At 40.6% G+C, this 20,489-nt stretch overlaps 1 protein-coding gene across 2 annotated transcripts in view; it reads right to left on the reverse strand.

Annotated features, from left to right (window-relative positions):
* Positions 1–20,489, reverse strand: part of immp2l (inner mitochondrial membrane peptidase subunit 2) — a 176,100-nt gene that overhangs the window by 118,013 nt on the left and 37,598 nt on the right. The window contains exons 4-5 of one of the 2 annotated variants that reach the window (XM_063000063.1): positions 16,640–16,744; positions 14,595–14,783 (exon numbers count right to left, since the gene is read on the reverse strand). The exons of the other annotated variant lie outside the window; for it this stretch is intronic. Coding sequence (XP_062856133.1) covers positions 14,660–14,783; positions 16,640–16,744 — 229 coding nt within the window. The 3' untranslated portion in view covers positions 14,595–14,659. Of the gene's footprint in view, positions 1–14,594; positions 14,784–16,639; positions 16,745–20,489 lie in introns of those variants that run through there. 2 annotated transcript variants of the gene reach the window in all.

Below are 20,489 nucleotides of genomic sequence, written 5' to 3' on the forward strand. Positions count from 1 at the left end.
CTTAAGGGCCCAACAGGCCAGGATTCGAACCACACACACACACACACACACACACACACACACACACACACACACACACACACACATTTGTTAACAATTTACTTAAGCCCTTTCATAATACTGACATAATGCTGAAAACATGTCATGCCAGATGTTTTATGTTGTCATAAGTGGTCATAAACAATTATTGATGATTATGTGACATCACATACTTAGTTGTCATGATGATTACTGGTGCTAACATAATATTGTTATAACAACCCAACATAACCAATTGCTCATTGCTCATTGTTACAGTCCATGTAGAGTACACAAAGATCAAATCCTAAACTAAACTGTGGGTCTGTCCCAAAACCTAGTGAGCTGCCTAGCTGCCTTTGGTTATAACAGGGTTTCAACCAATTTATATTCCTGGACTGTTGTCTACTTGAGTAAACTCAAGTAAAATAATGTCTACTATGGAAGCACATCTGTAAGTCGCTCCGGATAAGAGCATCTGCTAAATGCCGAAAATGTAAATGTAAATGTAGAACATTGTTTAGAATAAGTCACCTCAGTAGGCAGCATTTTAAGCATGTGTAGGATAACACAAAATGTGTCTATGTAGAGCGCTCACTAGGTTTTCAGACAGACCCTGTGCCAGACCATTTTTTCCATTTTCAAAACAACACTGATCTTACAGCCCTAAGTCAAAGCTGATACAGGATCTAATCTTCCCCAGACATCCTACAGTTACATGGTCGACCCTGAAAGCTAATTTATACAACATCTTACTGGTGTACGAACAATGTGTACTACACTATATTACCAAAAGTATTCACTCGCCCATCCAAATCATTGAATTCAGATCACTTCCATGGCCACAGGTGTATAACACCAAGCACCTAAGCATACAGACTGCTTCTACAAACATTTGGTAAAGAATGGGTCGCTCTCATGCCACCTGTGCAACAAGTCCAGTCGTGAAATTTCCTCGCTATTGAATATTCCACAGTGGTGTTATAACAAAGTGGAAGTGATTGGGAACGACAGCAACTCAGCCACGAAGTAGTAGCCACGTAAAATGACAGAGCGGGGTCAGCGGATGCTGAGGCACATAGTGCGCAGAGGTCGCCAACTTTCAATCACTACAGTCCTCCAAACTTCATGTGGCCTTCAGATTAGCTCAAGAACAGTGTGTAGAGAGCTTCATGGAATGGGTTTCCATGGCCGAGCAGCTGCATCCAAGCCTTACATCACCAAGCGCAATGCAAAGCGTCGGATGCAGTGGTGTAAAGCACGCCGGCACTGGATTCTAGAGCAGTGATGATGTATTCTCTGGAGTGATGAATCACACTTTTTCGTTTGGCAATCCGATGGACAAGTCTGAGTTTGGCGATTGCCAGGAGAACGGTACTTATCTGATTGCATTGTGCCAAGTGTAAAGTTTGGTGGAGCGGGGGATTATGGTGTGGGGTTGTTTTTCAGGAGTTGGGTTTGACCCCTTAGTTCCAGTGAAAGGAACTCTTAATGATTCAGCATACCAAGAGATTTTGGACAATTTCATGCTCCCAACTTTGTGAGACCAGTTTGGGGATGGCCTTGAAGAACTTAACTGGCCTGCACAGAGTCCTGACCTCAACCCGATAGAACACCGTTGGGATGAATTAGAGCGGCGACTGTGAGCCAGTCCTTCTCATCCAACATCAGTGTCTGATCTCACAAATGCGCTTCTGGGAGAATGGTCAAAAATTTCCATAAACACACTCTTAAACCTTGTGGAAAGTTTTCCCAGAAGAGTTGAAGCTGTTATAGCTGCAAAGGGTGGGCCCACATCATATTAAACCCTATGGATTAGGAATGGGACGTCACTCAAGTTCTTATGCGCGTGAAGGCAGACGAGCGAATACTTTTGGCAATATAGTATATATTTATGTTTACAAATCATGCAGGATCAGCGTTGTGTAGCTAAAACATCTCAGCTCTCAGCTGATCAAAGCAAAAATACCAATAATTATTGGATCAGACAGACAATTCACCCAAATCTGAACCTGATTGCATGTTTCAGGCCTGTATTCAGAGCATGATGTTTGTGTACAGGAGACAGGAGTGATGATATACAGTGCAGGAGCAGCTAATGGAAAACTGCAGTCGATAAACACACACACACACACACACACACACACACACACACACACACACTTCAATTTATTTAATTGAACCACTTAGTTTGCTTTATTTTTGTCTTTACTTTGGCCAATCTGTGTTGCAAAAGAGTGATGAACATGAGCCAGCAGTTCTCAATTTAGTTATGGTTGATAATAAATGCTAAATAATTTATCGCTGTGCCCAGAATTAAATGACACACTTGAACTCTGGTGCTGGCTAAGATTTTCAAGAGCACATTGGACGACAATAAAGACAAAAATGGATCTTTAAACAAATCAACCCTAAACTCTCAGTCCAAGCCCAGACAACCAGACTGAACCTCTCTTATTTTGAAAGAGTTGAAGGTAAAAGAGAAAGATATATATATATATATACAAAAAATGACATATACACTGATCAGCCATAACATTATATCCACCTCCTTGTTTCTACACTCACTGTCCATTTATCAGCTGCACTTACCATATAGAAGCACTTCGTAGTCCTACAATTACTGACTGTAGTCCATCTGTTTCTCTGCATGCTTTGTTAGCCCCCTTTCATCCTGTTCTTCAATGGTCAGGACTCTCTCAGGACCACAACAGAGCAGGTATTATTTAGGTGGTGGATCATTCTCAAGGTGTGTTAGTGTGTGTTGTGCCGGTATGAGTGGATCAGACACAGCAGCGCTGCTGGAGTTCTTAAATACCGTGTCCACTCACTGTCCACTCTATTAGACAATCCTACCTAGTTGGTCCACCTTGTAGATGTAAAGTCCGAGACGATCGCTCATCTATTGCTGCTGTTTGAGTTGGTCATCTTCTAGACCTTCATCAGTGGTCACAGGACGCTGCCCATGGGGCGCTGTTGGCTGGATGTTTTTGGTTGGTGGACTATTCTCAGTCCAGCAGTGACAGTGAGGTGTTTAAAAACTCCAGCAGCGCTGCTGTGTCTTATCCACTCATACCAGCACAACACACACTAACACACCACCACCATGTCAGTGTCACTGCAGTGCTGAGAATGATCCACCACCTAAATAATACCTGCTCTGTGGGGGTCCTGACCATTGAAGAACAGGGTGAAAGCAGGCTAAAAAAGTATGTAGAGAAATAGATGAACTACAGTCAGTAATTGTAGAACTACAAAGTGCTTCTATATGGTAAGTGGAGCTGATAAAATGGACAGTGAGTGTAGAAACAAGGAGGTGGTTTTAATGTTATGGCTGATCGGTGTATATACAGTGTATCACAAAAGTGAGTACACCCCTCACATTTCTGCAGATATTTAAGTATATCTTTTCATGGGACAACACTGACAAAATGACACTTTGACACAATGAAAAGTAGTCTGTGTGCAGCTTATATAACAGTGTAAATTTATTCTTCCCTCAAAATAACTCAATATACAGCCATTAATGTCTAAACCACCGGCAACAAAAGTGAGTACACCCCTTAGTGAAAGTTCCTGAAGTGTCAATATTTTGTGTGGCCACCATTATTTCCCAGAACTGCCTTAACTCTCCTGGGCATGGAGTTTACCAGAGCTTCACAGGTTGCCACTGGAATGCTTTTCCACTCCTCCATGACGACATCACGGAGCTGGCGGATATTCGAGACTTTGCGCTCCTCCACCTTCCGCTTGAGGATGCCCCAAAGATGTTCTATTGGGTTTAGGTCTGGAGACATGCTTGGCCAGTCCATCACCTTTACCCTCAGCCTCTTCAATAAAGCAGTGGTCGTCTTAGAGGTGTGTTTGGGGTCATTATCATGCTGGAACACTGCCCTGCGACCCAGTTTCCGGAGGGAGGGGATCATGCTCTGCTCAGTATTTCACAGTACATATTGGAGTTCATGTGTCCCTCAATGAAATGTAACTCCCCAACACCTGCTGCACTCATGCAGCCCCAGACCATGGCATTCCCACCACCATGCTTGACTGTAGGCATGACACACTTATCTTTGTACTCCTCACCTGATTGCCGCCACACATGCTTGAGACCATCTGAACCAAACAAATTAATCTTGGTCTCATCAGACCATCGGACATGGTTCCAGTAATCCATGTCCTTTGTTGACATGTCTTCAGCAAACTGTTTGCGGGCTTTCTTGTGTAGAGACTTCAGAAGAGGCTTCCTTCTGTGGTGACAGCCATGCAGACCAATTTGATGTAGTGTGCGGCGTATGGTCTGAGCACTGACAGGCTGACCCCCCACCTTTTCAATCTCTGCAGCAATGCTGACAGCACTCCTGCGCCTATCTTTCAAAGACAGCAGTTGGATGTGACGCTGAGCACGTGCACTCAGCTTCTTTGGACGACCAACGCGAGGTCTGTTCTGAGTGGACCCTGCTCTTTTAAAACGCTGGATGATCTTGGCCACTGTGCTGCATCTCAGTTTCAGGGTGTTGGCAATCTTCTTGTAGCCTTGGCCATCTTCATGTAGCACAACAATTCGTCTTTTAAGATCCTCAGAGAGTTATTTGCCATGAGGTGCCATGTTGGAACTTTCAGTGACCAGTATGAGAGAGTGTGAGAGCTGTACTACTAAATTGAACACACCTGCTCCCTATGCACACCTGAGACCTAGTAACACTAACAAATCACATGACATTTTGGAGGGAAAATGACAAGCAGTGCTCAATTTGGACATTTAGGGGTGTAGTCTCTTAGGGGTGTACTCACTTTTGTTGCCGGTGGTTTAGACATTAATGGCTGTATATTGAGTTATTTTGAGGGAAGAATAAATTTACACTGTTATATAAGCTGCACACAGACTACTTTTCATTGTGTCAAAGTGTCATTTTGTCAGTGTTGTCCCATGAAAAGATATACTTAAAGTGAGTACACCCCTCACATTTCTGCAGATATTTAAGTATATCTTTTCATGGGACAACACTGACAAAATGACACTTTCACACAATGAAAAGTAGTCTGTGTGCAGCTTATATAACAGTGTAAATTTATTCTTCCCTCAAAATAACTCAATATACAGCCATTAATGTCTAAACCACCGGCAACAAAAGTGAGTACACCCCTAAGAGACTACACCCCTAAATGTCCAAATTGAGCACTGCTTGTCATTTTCCCTCCAAAATGTCATGTGATTTGTAAGTGTTACTAGGTCTCAGGTGTGCATAGGGAGCAGGTGTGTTCAATTTATTAGTGAGAGCTTCACATTCTCTCATACTGGTCACTGAAAGTTCCAACATGGCACCTCATGGCAAAGAACTCTCTGAGGATCTTAAAAGACGAATTGTTGCGCTACATGAAGATGGCCAAGGCTACAAGAAGATTGCCAACACCCTGAAACTGAGCTGCAGCACAGTGGCCAAGATCATCCAGCGTTTTAAAAGAGCAGGGTCCACTCAGAACAGACCTCGCGTTGGTCGTCCAAAGAAGCTGAGTGCACGTGCTCAGCGTCACATCCAACTGCTGTCTTTGAAAGATAGGCGCAGGAGTGCTGTCAGCATTGCTGCAGAGATTGAAAAGGTGGGGGGTCAGCCTGTCAGTGCTCAGACCATACGCCGCACACTACATCAAATTGGTCTGCATGGCTGTCACCCCAGAAGGAAGCCTCTTCTGAAGTCTCTACACAAGAAAGCCCGCAAACAGTTTGCTGAAGACATGTCAACAAAGGACATGGATTACTGGAACCATGTCCTATGGTCTGATGAGACCAAGATTAATTTGTTTGGTTCAGATGGTCTCAAGCATGTGTGGCGGCAATCAGGTGAGGAGTACAAAGATAAGTGTGTCATGCCTACAGTCAAGCATGGTGGTGGGAATGCCATGGTCTGGGGCTGCATGAGTGCAGCAGGTGTTGGGGAGTTACATTTCATTGAGGGACACATGAACTCCAATATGTACTGTGAAATACTGAAGCAGAGCATGATCCCCTCCCTCCGGAAACTGGGTCGCAGGGCAGTGTTCCAGCATGATAATGACCCCAAACACACCTCTAAGACGACCACTGCTTTATTGAAGAGGCTGAGGGTAAAGGTGATGGACTGGCCAAGCATGTCTCCAGACCTAAACCCAATAGAACATCTTTGGGGCATCCTCAAGCGGAAGGTGGAGGAGCGCAAAGTCTCGAATATCCGCCAGCTCCGTGATGTCGTCATGGAGGAGTGGAAAAGCATTCCAGTGGCAACCTGTGAAGCTCTGGTAAACTCCATTCCCAGGAGAGTTAAGGCAGTTCTGGGAAATAATGGTGGCCACACAAAATATTGACACTTCAGGAACTTTCACTAAGGGGTGTACTCACTTTTGTTGCCGGTGGTTTAGACATTAATGGCTGTATATTGAGTTATTTTGAGGGAAGAATAAATTTACACTGTTATATAAGCTGCACACAGACTACTTTTCATTGTGTGAAAGTGTCATTTTGTCAGTGTTGTCCCATGAAAAGATATACTTAAATATCTGCAGAAATGTGAGGGGTGTACTCACTTTTGTGATACACTGTATATACATATATATATATATATTTATGGCTATGGCCTTGTCGTAAAGGCTGATGTTTATATAAATAAATGGATGGATCTACAGGGTGGTGAATTAATGTAAGAATGGAATCATAAAAAAATTAACAAACAAACTGAAAATATATTTTTAAAAATGTAAATTTTTTTTAGTTTTAGTAAGATGACACAATTTACAGACAATTTGAGGGTCTGTCTGAAAACCTAGTGAGACGCATTTGTCGCATATGTCATCCTACGCACTCCTGAGAGGAAGGCATGTCTAAATTCTTAGATACTTTAAAATGCTGCCTACTGAGATGCTTTAAATCTACGCAATATTCTGAGTGAATAACAAGGAAGCGTTTGATGCTTCCTTTGCAGTGAAGGTAATCCCAGCATTTAGTGCGGCACAACTTTTCTCACAAAAAATGACAAATATGGCGGAAGAATGCGGAGCAACGAACAAAGTTTTTACCGCTGCGCCACCTGAGCGGCCAAAGTTCTTTTTAAATGTAAATAAATTCTCATTTATTTTAAAATTTGTTTAAAGGTGTACAAGTGTTATTTATTTGCAAAGCTGGGCTGGTCAGTGACAGTTTCGCTGCGTGAAAGATGTTTTCTGGCCTTGCCGGCTGAGGCTGAGCGGCCACATGAAGAACGATTGGCCTGTTGTTCAGATAAGGGGCGGGATTAAGCCGGATGGGGACGGACTCTCAGACTAGTACGATTACGATCGCTGCTGGCTGGTTGGTAGCGCCTGCACGGAGATGGGGAAGGAGTGCGGTAGAGGGTGTTGCTCTCCGTACACAGCGCTGTACTGCACTGCACTCGTCAAGTGTAGGTGATAAGATGTTCGATTGCTGTGCACGTGTCGGAGGGGGCGTGGAGCAGCCTTGTCCTCCACAATCAGGAGCAGGGACCAGCGTTAGTAAGAGGATGATTGACGGGCAGAAATTGGATGCGCTAAAATGGGAGAAAAAGGGGGGGGGAACTGTGGTGACGTAATCGTTGTCTAAGAAGTGCGTCAAAGGGAGCTCGACGTCTTATTAGAATCCTCTCTACTTAGGCAGCTGCCCAGGTAGGCAGCTAGGTATGTGAGCAGTTAATTCCAACAAAGATAATTCACTCGCCACATCAACAGACAGAATTTTGCCTAGACAAAAAAAAGCTCTTTCCTTGAACCGTGGACATGAAAGAAAGAAAAAAAACTGAATATAAATTGAGAGTCGATACTAAATGACCTCCCCCAGAGGAATGCGGTGCCAGAGAGAGGTGATGTAGCGCTGGAGCTGCTTAGCTAATTAACACAAAATCCCGAGCAAGGCTTTAAAAGTCAAAAAGCAGCACATAAAAAGTGCTCTACACCAACCAACAAGTATTCAAAATCTAGTTTAAATAGTTGAAGCATGCTGGGAGCTGTGCTTAACCCATCCCCCGCTGTATTCTCACACACCCCGCTGCCAAAATCACATCAGAGTGATGGAGTGGGAGGAAATTCGAGGGGAAAGGCAGCAGAGCAGCGCTGTTTGTTATCTGCCAGCCTCCATGCCTCGACTCAGCCTGGCACCCGTGGGTCTCGCACCATGCTCTTTAATAACTGGGGGATTTAAGCAGCCAAAGATGGATCCCCATACAATTTCTCAGCAGATGCTAGCGTTTAGCGCTGACCTCGGAGCAGATTTCCTACATAAAGCCTTACCTTTCAAGAAGCGGTTCAGTGAGGAATTCTATTTTCCCGTTTACCTCGGCCTCAGAGGTAGTCTATCAGCCAAGACGTGTCCAGTTTCTTACGGACACATATACGGCTCAAGGCTAAAGCTGGGAAAGCCCAGGTTAATTCCCATGAACCCCAAGCCAAAACAAGTTACTACATACAGCTGCAATCAAAAATATTCACCCCAGCCCTAAAAAAAATAACCTTTAATACAGCATATAAAAACTTTACTGCAGAGCTGGATTTAGTTTTAAATTAAGTTATCATTAAACTATGCTGCAACTACACAAAAAAAATTAATCATTTTATTATCAGGATGTTTCGGTACATACCTGTAATAAGTCCACCTGCCATGTGATCAGCAGCATGGCTTGGTTATGAATCATGTCCTGCCTTGCCAATTCTAGTCTAGGCAACATCACGAGCGGCAGCCTTTCCAGTAGCTCCGTCAGTGTTGTACTTCTACAGCACGTGTCAAACTCAAAGCCCGCGGGCCAAATCCGGCCCACCACGTCATTTTATGTGGCCCACGAGAGGTTAAAAGACGTATGATTGTCTTAAAATACACTGAAAAATCGTACATAAACTGCATCTCCCACAATGCATGCCGATTTTGTGACCCACAAAGTGACCACATCCTGCCATTAGATGGTAGTGTTTCATCATCAGCGTTTAACTGAGGCGGTTTTCCAACAAGTGGAGTCGAGAAATATCTACAAATAATCCCAAAATGTACAAGAAGAGAAAATTGAAGCAGAAGGAAGAGAATTCAATGAAAGATGGGAAAGTGAATACAAGTTTGTGCTTCAAGAAGAAAAACTGGTACGTCTCTTGTGTTATGAGGCCGTGTCTGTGGTAAAGGAGTACAATATAAATGTACAGTATACATTTGGCATTTTGACACCAAACACAGAATTTAGCTTTCAAGAAAAACAACTAATTGTCCAAGACTTAAAAGGCAGACTGCAATCACAGCAGGATACGTTACAATCAGCCCTTTGAGGGTCACCATAATGCAGATGTGGCCCTCGGTGAAAATGAGTTTGACACCGCTGTTCAATAGCGTTTACTCTTTCAATAATTTCCCTTGGGATAAATAAAGTATCTACCTATTATGGCCGGCAGAGGGGTATGGAGGCACATACGACTGATGTGTCAGTTCCTTTTACCTGAGTCTAGTTGAGCGTTTAATTGCACCAGGTGAAAGTGTTTCCATATAACAGGGTTTCTTTTTTTACAGACTTGCCAGCTCCTCCGTTGGCAACCTGCTTACTCTTAAAACCAGGATGGCGAGCTCAGTCCAGTGCAGTTGTCCACTAGTGTATGAGGCCAGAACACTTTTATCTCTATCTAGGAACGCAGATGGTGTCTTTTCGGATGTCACAAGCCAACTGACCTGAAAGAGCGAGCTGCCTCAGTGGCGGCTTTATGGCAAAAGTTCATTAATATTGCATCTATAAAAGCTAATGTTGGTATTAATGTTATTTATTATAAAATTAATTAACCGACAATACAGTGGTGGCAAGTAACATACATTAGGCATAACATTATGACCACCTTCCTAACTGACTGTCCCACCCACTAACAGGTGCCGTGATGAAGAGATAATCAGTGTTATTCACTTCACCTGTCAGTGGTTATAATGTTATGTCTGATCGGTGTAAGTAATGTGAATACGGTGTCTACATTCATGAGTGAAAGTCATAAAACACGAACAGACCAGTAAAAATAAGATTATGTTATACTGTGTGTGAGCTCAGCTACATAACTCTGCCGCGCTGATGTTCCCTGAAAAACAATTTATTTCCCTCACTTTCCATTTGAACAGACAGAAGACAGAAAAACAAAAGCCAGACGGTTGGGTCTGACTTCAAATTGAAAACAGAAAACTCAATAACAGTGGGGGGGGACAGTGACATGTTTTTCTGGTCTTGACATGCTAGCAATTAGCATAATTAAAAGAAAGAAGGAAAAGCATTGATTGCGCTACAGTGGTTAATCTAATTTGACACTCAGTTACTTTCTACCAGAGGTGGGTAATCATGTGTTACATTTACCCTGTCACATTTATTTAAGTTAGTTGTTAGAGTGTTTTTATGTCGTTACTGAAGCTAAATCTTGAACACAGTTTCCTTGGTAGGTTCACGAGTCTAAATCCCATCATTTTAAACCCTATAGGGAGCAGTTTGGAAGTCAGACTGTTTAGTAGTTTGTTTGTTTGTTTATTTATTAGGATCTAATGTCATGTTTTACACTTTGGTTACATTCATGACAGACACACGGTAGTTACTCATTACACAAGGTTCATCAGTTCACACAAGGTTATATCGAACAGTCATGGACAATTTCTCTCAAATCTCCAATTCACCTCTCTTGCATGTTTTTGGACTGTGGGAGGAAACCGGAGCACCCGGAGTAAACCCACGCATACTTGGGGAGAACATGCAAACTCAACACAGAAAGGACCCGGACCGTCCCACCTGGGGATCGAACCCAGGACCTTCTTGCTGTGAGGCTGCCCAGACTGTTTAGTAGAGACGGCAACATTTAAGTGGATAATTTGGTCTCATCAGAAATTAAGGCAGGTATACCCTGTACAGGGCGCCAATCCATCGCAGGGTTTTGTCCGAGGCATGGCCAATCATGTCTGCCTAGACACCCGGCTGGACAGCTGAGATTCAAATCTCAGAATCATTACTCACCCCAACCCCCCACCCCACCCACAGTTATATTTGCTTTTGAAATGAATGTTAGTCAATCTGTGCAGTTGTATGTAGCAAGCGTATACATTTTTATTTAAATAATGAATTTTATTTCATTTTCACCCTCACGCTGGGGTAATGATGGGGTCATTTTTACGTTTTACCCCCATGTTGGTGTTATGATGGGTCCGACTTCCCTGGAAACACTGGGAGCAATGCAATATCACATCCCAGGCAGGAACAGGACACCAACCCATTGCGGTGCTTCGGCCACCCCCCACCTGCTCACCCGAAGATGGAAATTCAATTGTTCCAGTGTAGTGATAAAAGAAAACTGAAAACCATTCACAAAATCAATAAAAAAAACAAACAGTACAAAAAATCTTAAAGGAATTTGAAAGAAATTGCACTAGGTGGAGGTATAGTGTGGCATTACGGCTGATACTGTGACTTATTCTGTAGCATCAAGTACAGAAGATAGTACAAGCAGTACAAGTACAAGCAGATAGCAGCACCAATATCTTCAAAAAAAGTGCCCAGACAGTCTGGACAATTAGTAGAGCTAAAACTAGTAATAAAAAATAATAATAAATAATATCTATAATTATTATCATTATATATATCCTATTATGTAGACGTAGTGCTGGACAGTAATTCAATATCGATATATGTCGCGATAGAAAGTGTTTCAATAAGGTGATATGATTTTTAAACAAATTCGATCGATATACATTACGTCAGTGTGTGATGACGTACGCCACAGGCACGAAGCCAGTGCTCAGCGTTACCGCTCTGATTACACTACGCTACCTACAACACGGTGGATTGGCAGCAAAATGAGTTCAACAGCTGTGAGTGAACGAGCATCCACAGTCAGGGGCGGAGTCTTCGGCCGGCTCCCCCACCACCGCTTTGCCGGTGTTACTTTTTTACGGAAGCATTTCTTCTCGCAGGTGTTCCCACAGGGACGCAATTCAACAGCGCATCTCAAGCAAGTAGTTCTCCACCAAAACAGTGCAGTAATACACTCAACATACTGTAAATGTCAACCACCAACACAATTATAGAAGAAGTACTACTACTGAGTACTAATACTACTTAGTACTACTACTTAGTAGTTGTGGCGCGCTACGAGTAAAGGCACTAATGGGCTCTGCGCATTCCAGTGTTGCCAGATTGGGTGGTTTTCCTCTAAATTGGGCGTTGAAAAAAAAAAAAAAAATTTAATAGCAGTTAAATAACACTTCTATTTAAAAGAAAATATTCAGTTTTAAGAAGCCCCAGCATTGTAGAAGGCTATTAAAAGTAAAGTCAATTTTCAATGCTGATTTGGCTTAAGTGTTGGTCAGTCTATCATATTCTTGAAAGAAAATTAAAATTGTTTTCCATGCATTCACGCTAGCATGTTCTGGGGTGCAAATGAGTCTCATCAGTACACACAAGTTTGCCGTCAAATGATCAAGTATTGCAAAGGAATATCTTTGAAATTCTTGCTCATAATGTTAAGGTTATATACTATATTTTAGATTTTTACTTGTCAAGGAAAATGAGAAAAAATAAAAAGCTTATTATGCTGGGCTTGATGTAATTCTACATGGCACTCACTGCCTGTATAGGTAAATGAGTGAGTGACCAAAACACTACTAGATCCACGGCAACTTGCCACATAAAAAAATAAAGTGTCAGACAGTTTCTGTGCCACCCCTGTGTGAGCAATGGTCTCAGTCTGGCCACCCCTGTGAAAATTGTCTGGCTCCGCCACTGTCCACAGTTGAAAAAGAAGCAGATGCAATAGCTGATTAGAGATGAAGGACTAATTCAGTGGTGTATTCAGCTTGTATTTCTTGCCAGAAACCAGAAAAGAGGTTTGCAGGTACAGCCATCCAATTTTGGTGTTCTTGGCAGTTTTTCTGACATTTGTATTATTCATATCGATATCGGAATTATATCGTATCGACCGAAATTAGGAGTTATATCGTGATATAAATTTTAGCCATATCGTCCAGCCCTATGTAGACGTAATATCATATATGTGAATAGTCATATACAATTACAATATTTATCATGGATATATTTATATATAGACCTAATACCATATAAGTAACTTGCACTTCTGGTAGATGCTAACTGCATTGTGTTGCCTTGTACTTGTACTGAGCAATCACAAAGTTAAATCAGTCAACTTACCTACCTACCTACAGAGACCGCAGCCTTTTAGCTCCATTTTAATGTATTCAATCAGAAGGTGCTTCTAATACAACCTGAAAAATAAAGAACCTGACTTTTTGTATCCTTTTAGAAGTGTCAGTATAATAAAGAATGATTGCTGTAAAACATAGTTGCTGCTTATAAGTGGCGACTGGTAGATTTCGTTTATATTACAGTTATCAAGCTAAATCTGTTACTCAGTTCAGAGCTTTTTTACATAGACAAGTCTTTTTATACATGGCTTTTCAGTGCTGTACTATAAGCAACATGCAATTTATACATTACAGTGCCATAAATGTCAGCAAACACAACATGCATTCACAAATAAGAATAGCTCTACTGCATAACGTTTTAGCCACACTCATTGCAAACAGGCGCAGAAACTTAAATCACATGCTTCTAACCTGATGGTGACAGTTTGTGAAAGGCTGTTTTCTTTCTTGTTTTAACAAATCCAGTCTCATAAGGACAGTTCGACAAGCTTGGAGTGAAGATCATCAAGGGTCTGCACAGAACCCTGATCTTAACCCCAGTGGGATGAATGAACTTTTTGTGATCTTAGCAGTGCCCTGATCTTACAAATGCTTTCAATTTAACAGGCACAAATTTCTATGGACACATTGTAAAAGCTTAGGGCAAGCCTTCACAGAAGAGTCAGGGCTGTTCTGGCAGCAAAGCAGAAAGCGAACACATATTTATTCTAAGGGTTTTGGAATCTGACAGAGTTAAGAGTTAAGGACCGGGGTCCACATACTTTTGGCCATATGGTGTAGTGCTTGTGTAGATAAAGTAATCGTTAGTGCTTTGTATTGTACTTGAGAAATTGTTTTCAGCTACTCCAGTCAGTCTGAATGCCTTGTTCAAGTCTTGTTCAAATCCCGTCCCTGTCTGAAGTGCACTTTATCACGCGACTGTGCTGCTGTGTGGCTTTGTAACAGCTTGAGGTTTTAATTAACGCCAATCTCAGCACTGATTGAGGTAGAAGTGATCACGCTGCTGAGATGAGTAGTGATACATGACCAGTGATGGAGCAAACAAAAGGAAAGGAAAGAAGCGGAGCAGATCTGTGATGGAAACGTTACTGGGACGTTTTTTTTCCTGTGAAGAAAAAGCATCGGCTGTTTTTTTTTCTTTGTGAGGAAGAGCATCCTGGCTGCGTGATTTCCATCATGTTGACTGGAACAGATGGTTTTCTTTTGAACATGGAGTGTCCTGATGTGCGGATGGTAAAATGAACCGTCAAATACGTTCTAGACGAGCGTTTTAACAAAGCAGCACAAAAGAACGGTGTTTAAAAGAATTAAACTGATTTGGCCAAGCATATAAAATGAGACGCCACACTGAGGGCAAAGATAATGTTCATTTTAACATAGATGTTTTGTAAAGAGGGTGGCACGATGACTCGGTGGGTAGCACCATCGCCTCACAGCAAGAATGTCCAGGGTTTAATTCTCATGTGTAGTGGTCAGGGTCCTTTCTGTCTGTAGTTTGCATGTTCTTCCCGTGTCTGTGTAGGTTTCCTCCGGGTGCTCTGGTTTTCTTCCCAAAGACATGTCAGTCGCTTGCTGCCTAATACCAACATTAAGACAGTCCAAAGACATGCAGTTAGGCTAACTAGGGCTACTAAAGTCCCCCAAGGTATGAGTGAGTGTGTGTGAATGTGTGTTTGCCCTGTGATGAACTAGCAACCTGTGATCTATTGATCGATCTATCCATAATGATATAGATCTATCTCTATCAATCAATATCTTTTCATGAATATCAATCAATATCTATTCAAGTCTATTAATCAATATCTATTAATGTCTACCAATCAAAATCTATCCATGTAAATCAATCTACTGTATATCGATGCACATCATGATCAATATCTATTAATGTCTATTGATGAATATCTATCCATGTCTGTGTATTAATATCTATATCTACACCGATCAGCCATAACATTAAAACCACCTCCTTGTTTCTACACTCACTGTCCATTTTATCAGCTCCACTTACCATACAGAAGCACTTTGTAGTTCTACAATTACTGACTGTAGTCCATCTGTTTCTCTACATACTTTTTTCGCCTGCTTTCACCCTGTTCTTCAAATGGTCAGGACCCCCCACAGAGCAGGTATTATTTAGGTGGTGGATGATTAGTGGTGTGTTAGTGTGTGTTGTGCTGGTATGAGTGGATCAGATACAGCAGCACTGCTTAAGTTTTTAAATACCGTGTCCACTCACTGTCCACTCTATTAGACACTCCTACCTAGTTGGTCCACCTTTGTAGATGTAAAGTCAGAGACGATCACTCATCTATTGCTGCTGTTTGAGTTTGGTCTTCTAGACCTTCATCAGTCGTCACAGGATGCTGCCCACGGGGCGCTGTTGGCTGGATATATTTTTGGTTGGTGGACTATTCTCAGTCCAGCAGTGACAGTGAGGTGTTTAAAAACTCCATCAGCGCTGCTGTGTCTGATCCACTCATACCAGCACAACACACAAACACATCACCACCATGTCAGTGTCACTGCAGTGCTGAGAATGATCCACCACCCAAATAATACCTACTTTGTAGTGGTACTGGGAGAGTCCTGACCATTTAAGAACAGCATAAAAGGAGGTGGTTTTAATGTTATGGTTGATCTGTGTATTTATCAGTTAATATCTATCCATGTCTATCAATCAATATCTAACCATTAATCAATATCTATCCATGTCTATCAATTAATATCTATAATATCTCTGTATCAGTTCTATCCATGTATATCAATCAATATCTCTTAACATCTTTTAATCAATGTCTATTAACATCTTTTAATCAATATCTATTAATGTTTATCAATATCTACCCGTGTCTATGGATCAATATTTATCAAAACTATCCATGTATAACAATCAATATATTTAATATTGATCTATTAATCCATTTCTATCCAACTCTATCAATCAATATCTATCAACATCCATCAATTAATATCTATCAATGTATATCAATCAATATCTATCTCTATCAGTATCAGTCAATGTCTATCAATCAGTATATATTAATGTCAGCCATGTCTGTTTTTTTCCTTCCTGCCCACCCACTTTCGACCCATCCATCTATCAATACCTCTTATCCCCCGTCAATAAAACACACACTAAATATTGGTGCCATTACCTGTATTACATATTATGTGGTCTAAAATGTTAGGTGTGGAAACTCCTGTGGCCTGCACAGAGCCCTGATCTTAAAACCATTAAACACCTGTAGGAAGAACTGAAATGCTGACTGCAAGTCAGAGCTTCTCATCCAATATCAGTGACCAACCTCACAAATGCTTCTCACAAAACGGCATGGGTACAAATGCCCACAGACCCAGTTTTAAACCTTGTGTTATATGGCGACAGTTTTGAAATGAAAAGTTCAACAAGCTCATGGTCAGGTGTCCACATACCTCTGGCTGTATTGTATATTTCTGGTCACTCGTTTTTCATGAGCTTTAAAAAAGTTGCAGCATTCAGATGAAAAAGCCACAGAAATATGTACGATGTCATTGTGTCTGAGGAATGAAAGAAGAACAACGTCCAAGAATCAAAGTGGAGGCATAAATCTAGGAATAAATCTTTCACCAGTAAAAGGCAGTTTTAACTGGGCAGAGTAACTGCTCCATACAAGCACAGTGAACTCATTGGTCCTGTTTGTTTTCTGAATTTTCCCCTTTATCTCCCAATTTAGTCATTTCCAATTCCCTTTTTTGAATCTGCTGGAAAGCTGGATCACCACACTCCCTTACTGACGTGTGTCCAATCTGCCAAGTGTTGGGTTCCCATACAGACCTGTATCGCATATGAAGAGCCACGCTACGCTCTACGTGACAGCCCCCCACCACAACAAACCAGTCCTGGAGGTTGCAAACTGCAGCGGCTGCGAAAAGAGACCAAGTCCAACCTGCCCTCCCTCAATTGAGTTATGCGTCAGACTCAAACTCACAACTTTGAACACTTCGCACTAGTGTGATAGACGGCGATGCCACCCGAGCATCCGATTGGTCCACTTTTATTCTTCTTTTTCTTTTTAATAAATGTTTTAAGTAATAAAACAGCAACTGATTGGACGTGATGGTAACCGTTTCTGCTATTTTAACATAGGCTAAACGTGACTGTTTGCCTTTCTGGTTTTATTTAGGGTAAAAAACAACAACTAACCACTAAATCATTTACATTTTCATACTCTCTCAGATAGTTCCTCATAATTACTGCTATTACGTGAAGCTTTCTCCCATTATAAACCCATTATAAGGAAAACAGACAAACACACCGAAGCAGCACAGTCACACAATAGCTATTTTCAGTAAATAATCAACGAGGAGAGAAACAAAGTAAAGTTGGTTTGCCGCTCGTTGTTTAGATACATTAAGCTTTTTTTTCTTAAATAAATTGCTTGCAGCAACAAAGAACGCTCTCTCGCCTGTTTACTATTCATCCAGTGTTTAATGATCAGTTTAAAACCTCCTACAGTTCTGCCAAACAATAATAACTCTGCTCTTCTAGATGTTTGTTTTGGACTGCTCTCAAGGCTATCACAGGCTCGAATAAAATCAAGCAATGAGCACCAGCACTGAGATCTCAGCTGTCCGAGCGTCCAACAGGCACAATCAGCCGAGATTGGGAGGGAGATTGAATGAGCTTCTTACTGCTATATTATACTAATACATATAAAAACAAAACTATATTCCTTCAGGACCAGGGTACAACACAGTACAAGTGCAAACAATACTATACAGTTCAGATACAACAGTACAATAAATACAAGGAGCTACAATAATTATGAGACATTTCTAATCTAAAAAATAATAATAGCAATGATATAATAATAATAATATCAGTAATAAGTCATAATAAATAATAATAGAAATTATATAATAAAAAATAATAATATCAATAATAATAGTATAAATAATAATAGAAATTATATAATAAAAAAATTATAATATCAATAAGTCATAATAAATAAAAATAGCAATAATATAATAAAGAAATAAATAATAATAATATTATCAATAATACTAGTCATAATAAATAATAATAACAATGATATAATAAAATAATAATAATAATAATATCAATAGTAAGTCATAATAAAAAATAATAGTAACAAATAAAGATAAGAATATTAATTATAACAATAGTAATAAAAATAATCAATAAGAGTGAAAATAGTAATAAAAAATAGCAGTGATACAATATAAATAAATAATAATAATATAATAAATTGTAAAATAATAAATAATAAAAAAAATAAAAAAATAAATAGCAATATGGTACATAAAAATAATCACAATTAAAGTAATAATTAAAATAATAATAATAATGATATAAATAATATATTATTGTATAATAATATAATAAAACCATAATAAGTCATAATAAATAATAATGGTAATAAATAAAAATAATAGTACAAAAAAATAACCGTAATTAGACAATAATAATTATTAAAAATATTAATACAGTGTATCACAAAAGTGAGTACACCCCTCACATTTCTGCAGATATTTAAGTATATCTTTTCATGGGACAACACTGACAAAATGACACTTTGACACAATGAAAAGTAGTCTGTGTGCAGCTTATATAACAGTGTAAATTTATTCTTCCCTCAAAATAACTCAATATACAGCCATTAATGTCTAAACCACCGGCAACAAAAGTGAGTACACCCCTAAGAGACTACACCCCTAAATGTCCAAATTGAGCACTGCTTGTCATTTTCCCTCCAAAATGTCATGTGATTTGTTAGTGTTACTAGGTCTCAGGTGTGCATAGGGAGCAGGTGTGTTCAATTTAGTAGTACAGCTCTCACACTCTCTGATACTGGTCACTGAAAGTTCCAACATGGCACCTCATGGCAAAGAACTCTCTGAGGATCTTAAAAGACGAATTGTTGCGCTACATGAAGATGGCCAAGGCTACAAGAAGATTGCCAACACCCTGAAACTGAGCTGCAGCACAGTGGCCAAGATCATCCAGCGTTTTAAAAGAGCAGGGTCCACTCAGAACAGACCTCGCGTTGGTCGTCCAAAGAAGCTGAGTGCACGTGCTCAGCGTCACATCCAACTGCTGTCTTTGAAAGATAGGCGCAGGAGTGCTGTCAGCATTGCTGCAGAGATTGAAAAGGTGGGGGGTCAGCCTGTCAGTGCTCAGACCATACGCCGCACACTACATCAAATTGGTCTGCATGGCTGTCACCCCAGAAGGAAGCCTCTTCTGAAGTCTCTACACAAGAAAGCCCGCAAACAGTTTGCTGAAGACATGTCAACAAAGGACATGGATTACTGGAACCATGTCCTATGGTCTGATGAGACCAAGATTAATTTGTTTGGTTCAGATGGTCTCAAGCATGTGTGGCGGCAATCAGGTGAGGAGTACAAAGATAAGTGTGTCATGCCTACAGTCAAGCATGGTGGTGGGAATGCCATGGTCTGGGGCTGCATGAGTGCAGCAGGTGTTGGGGAGTTACATTTCATTGAGGGACACATGAACTCCAATATGTACTGTGAAATACTGAGCAGAGCATGATCCCCTCCCTCCGGAAACTGGGTCGCAGGGCAGTGTTCCAGCATGATAATGACCCCAAACACACCTCTAAGACGACCACTGCTTTATTGAAGAGGCTGAGGGTAAAGGTGATGGACTGGCCAAGCATGTCTCCAGACCTAAACCCAATAGAACATCTTTGGGGCATCCTCAAGCGGAAGGTGGAGGAGCGCAAAGTCTCGAATATCCGCCAGCTCTGTGATGTCGTCATGGAGGAGTGGAAAAGCATTCCAGTGGCAACCTGTGAAGCTCTGGTAAACTCCATGCCCAGGAGAGTTAAGGCAGTTCTGGGAAATAATGGTGGCCACACAAAATATTGACATTTCAGGAACTTTCACTAAGGGGTGTACTCACTTTTGTTGCCGGTGGTTTAGACATTAATGGCTGTATATTGAGTTATTTTGAGGGAAGAATAAATTTACACTGTTATATAAGCTGCACACAGACTACTTTTCATTGTGTCAAAGTGTCATTTTGTCAGTGTTGTCCCATGAAAAGATATACTTAAATATCTGCAGAAATGTGAGGGGTGTACTCACTTTTGTGATACACTGTAACTATAATAATAATTATTATTATTATAGTAATAATAAATAACCATAATAATCATAATAAATAATAATAGTAAAAATAATAGTAAACAATAATAGTAAATAAAAAATAAGAATACTATAATAATAATAATAAATAAAATGATAAAAAATAGTA

This window comes from Trichomycterus rosablanca, chromosome 8 (genome assembly GCF_030014385.1).
Source record: "Trichomycterus rosablanca isolate fTriRos1 chromosome 8, fTriRos1.hap1, whole genome shotgun sequence".
Taxonomy (NCBI): Eukaryota; Metazoa; Chordata; class Actinopteri; order Siluriformes; family Trichomycteridae; genus Trichomycterus; species Trichomycterus rosablanca.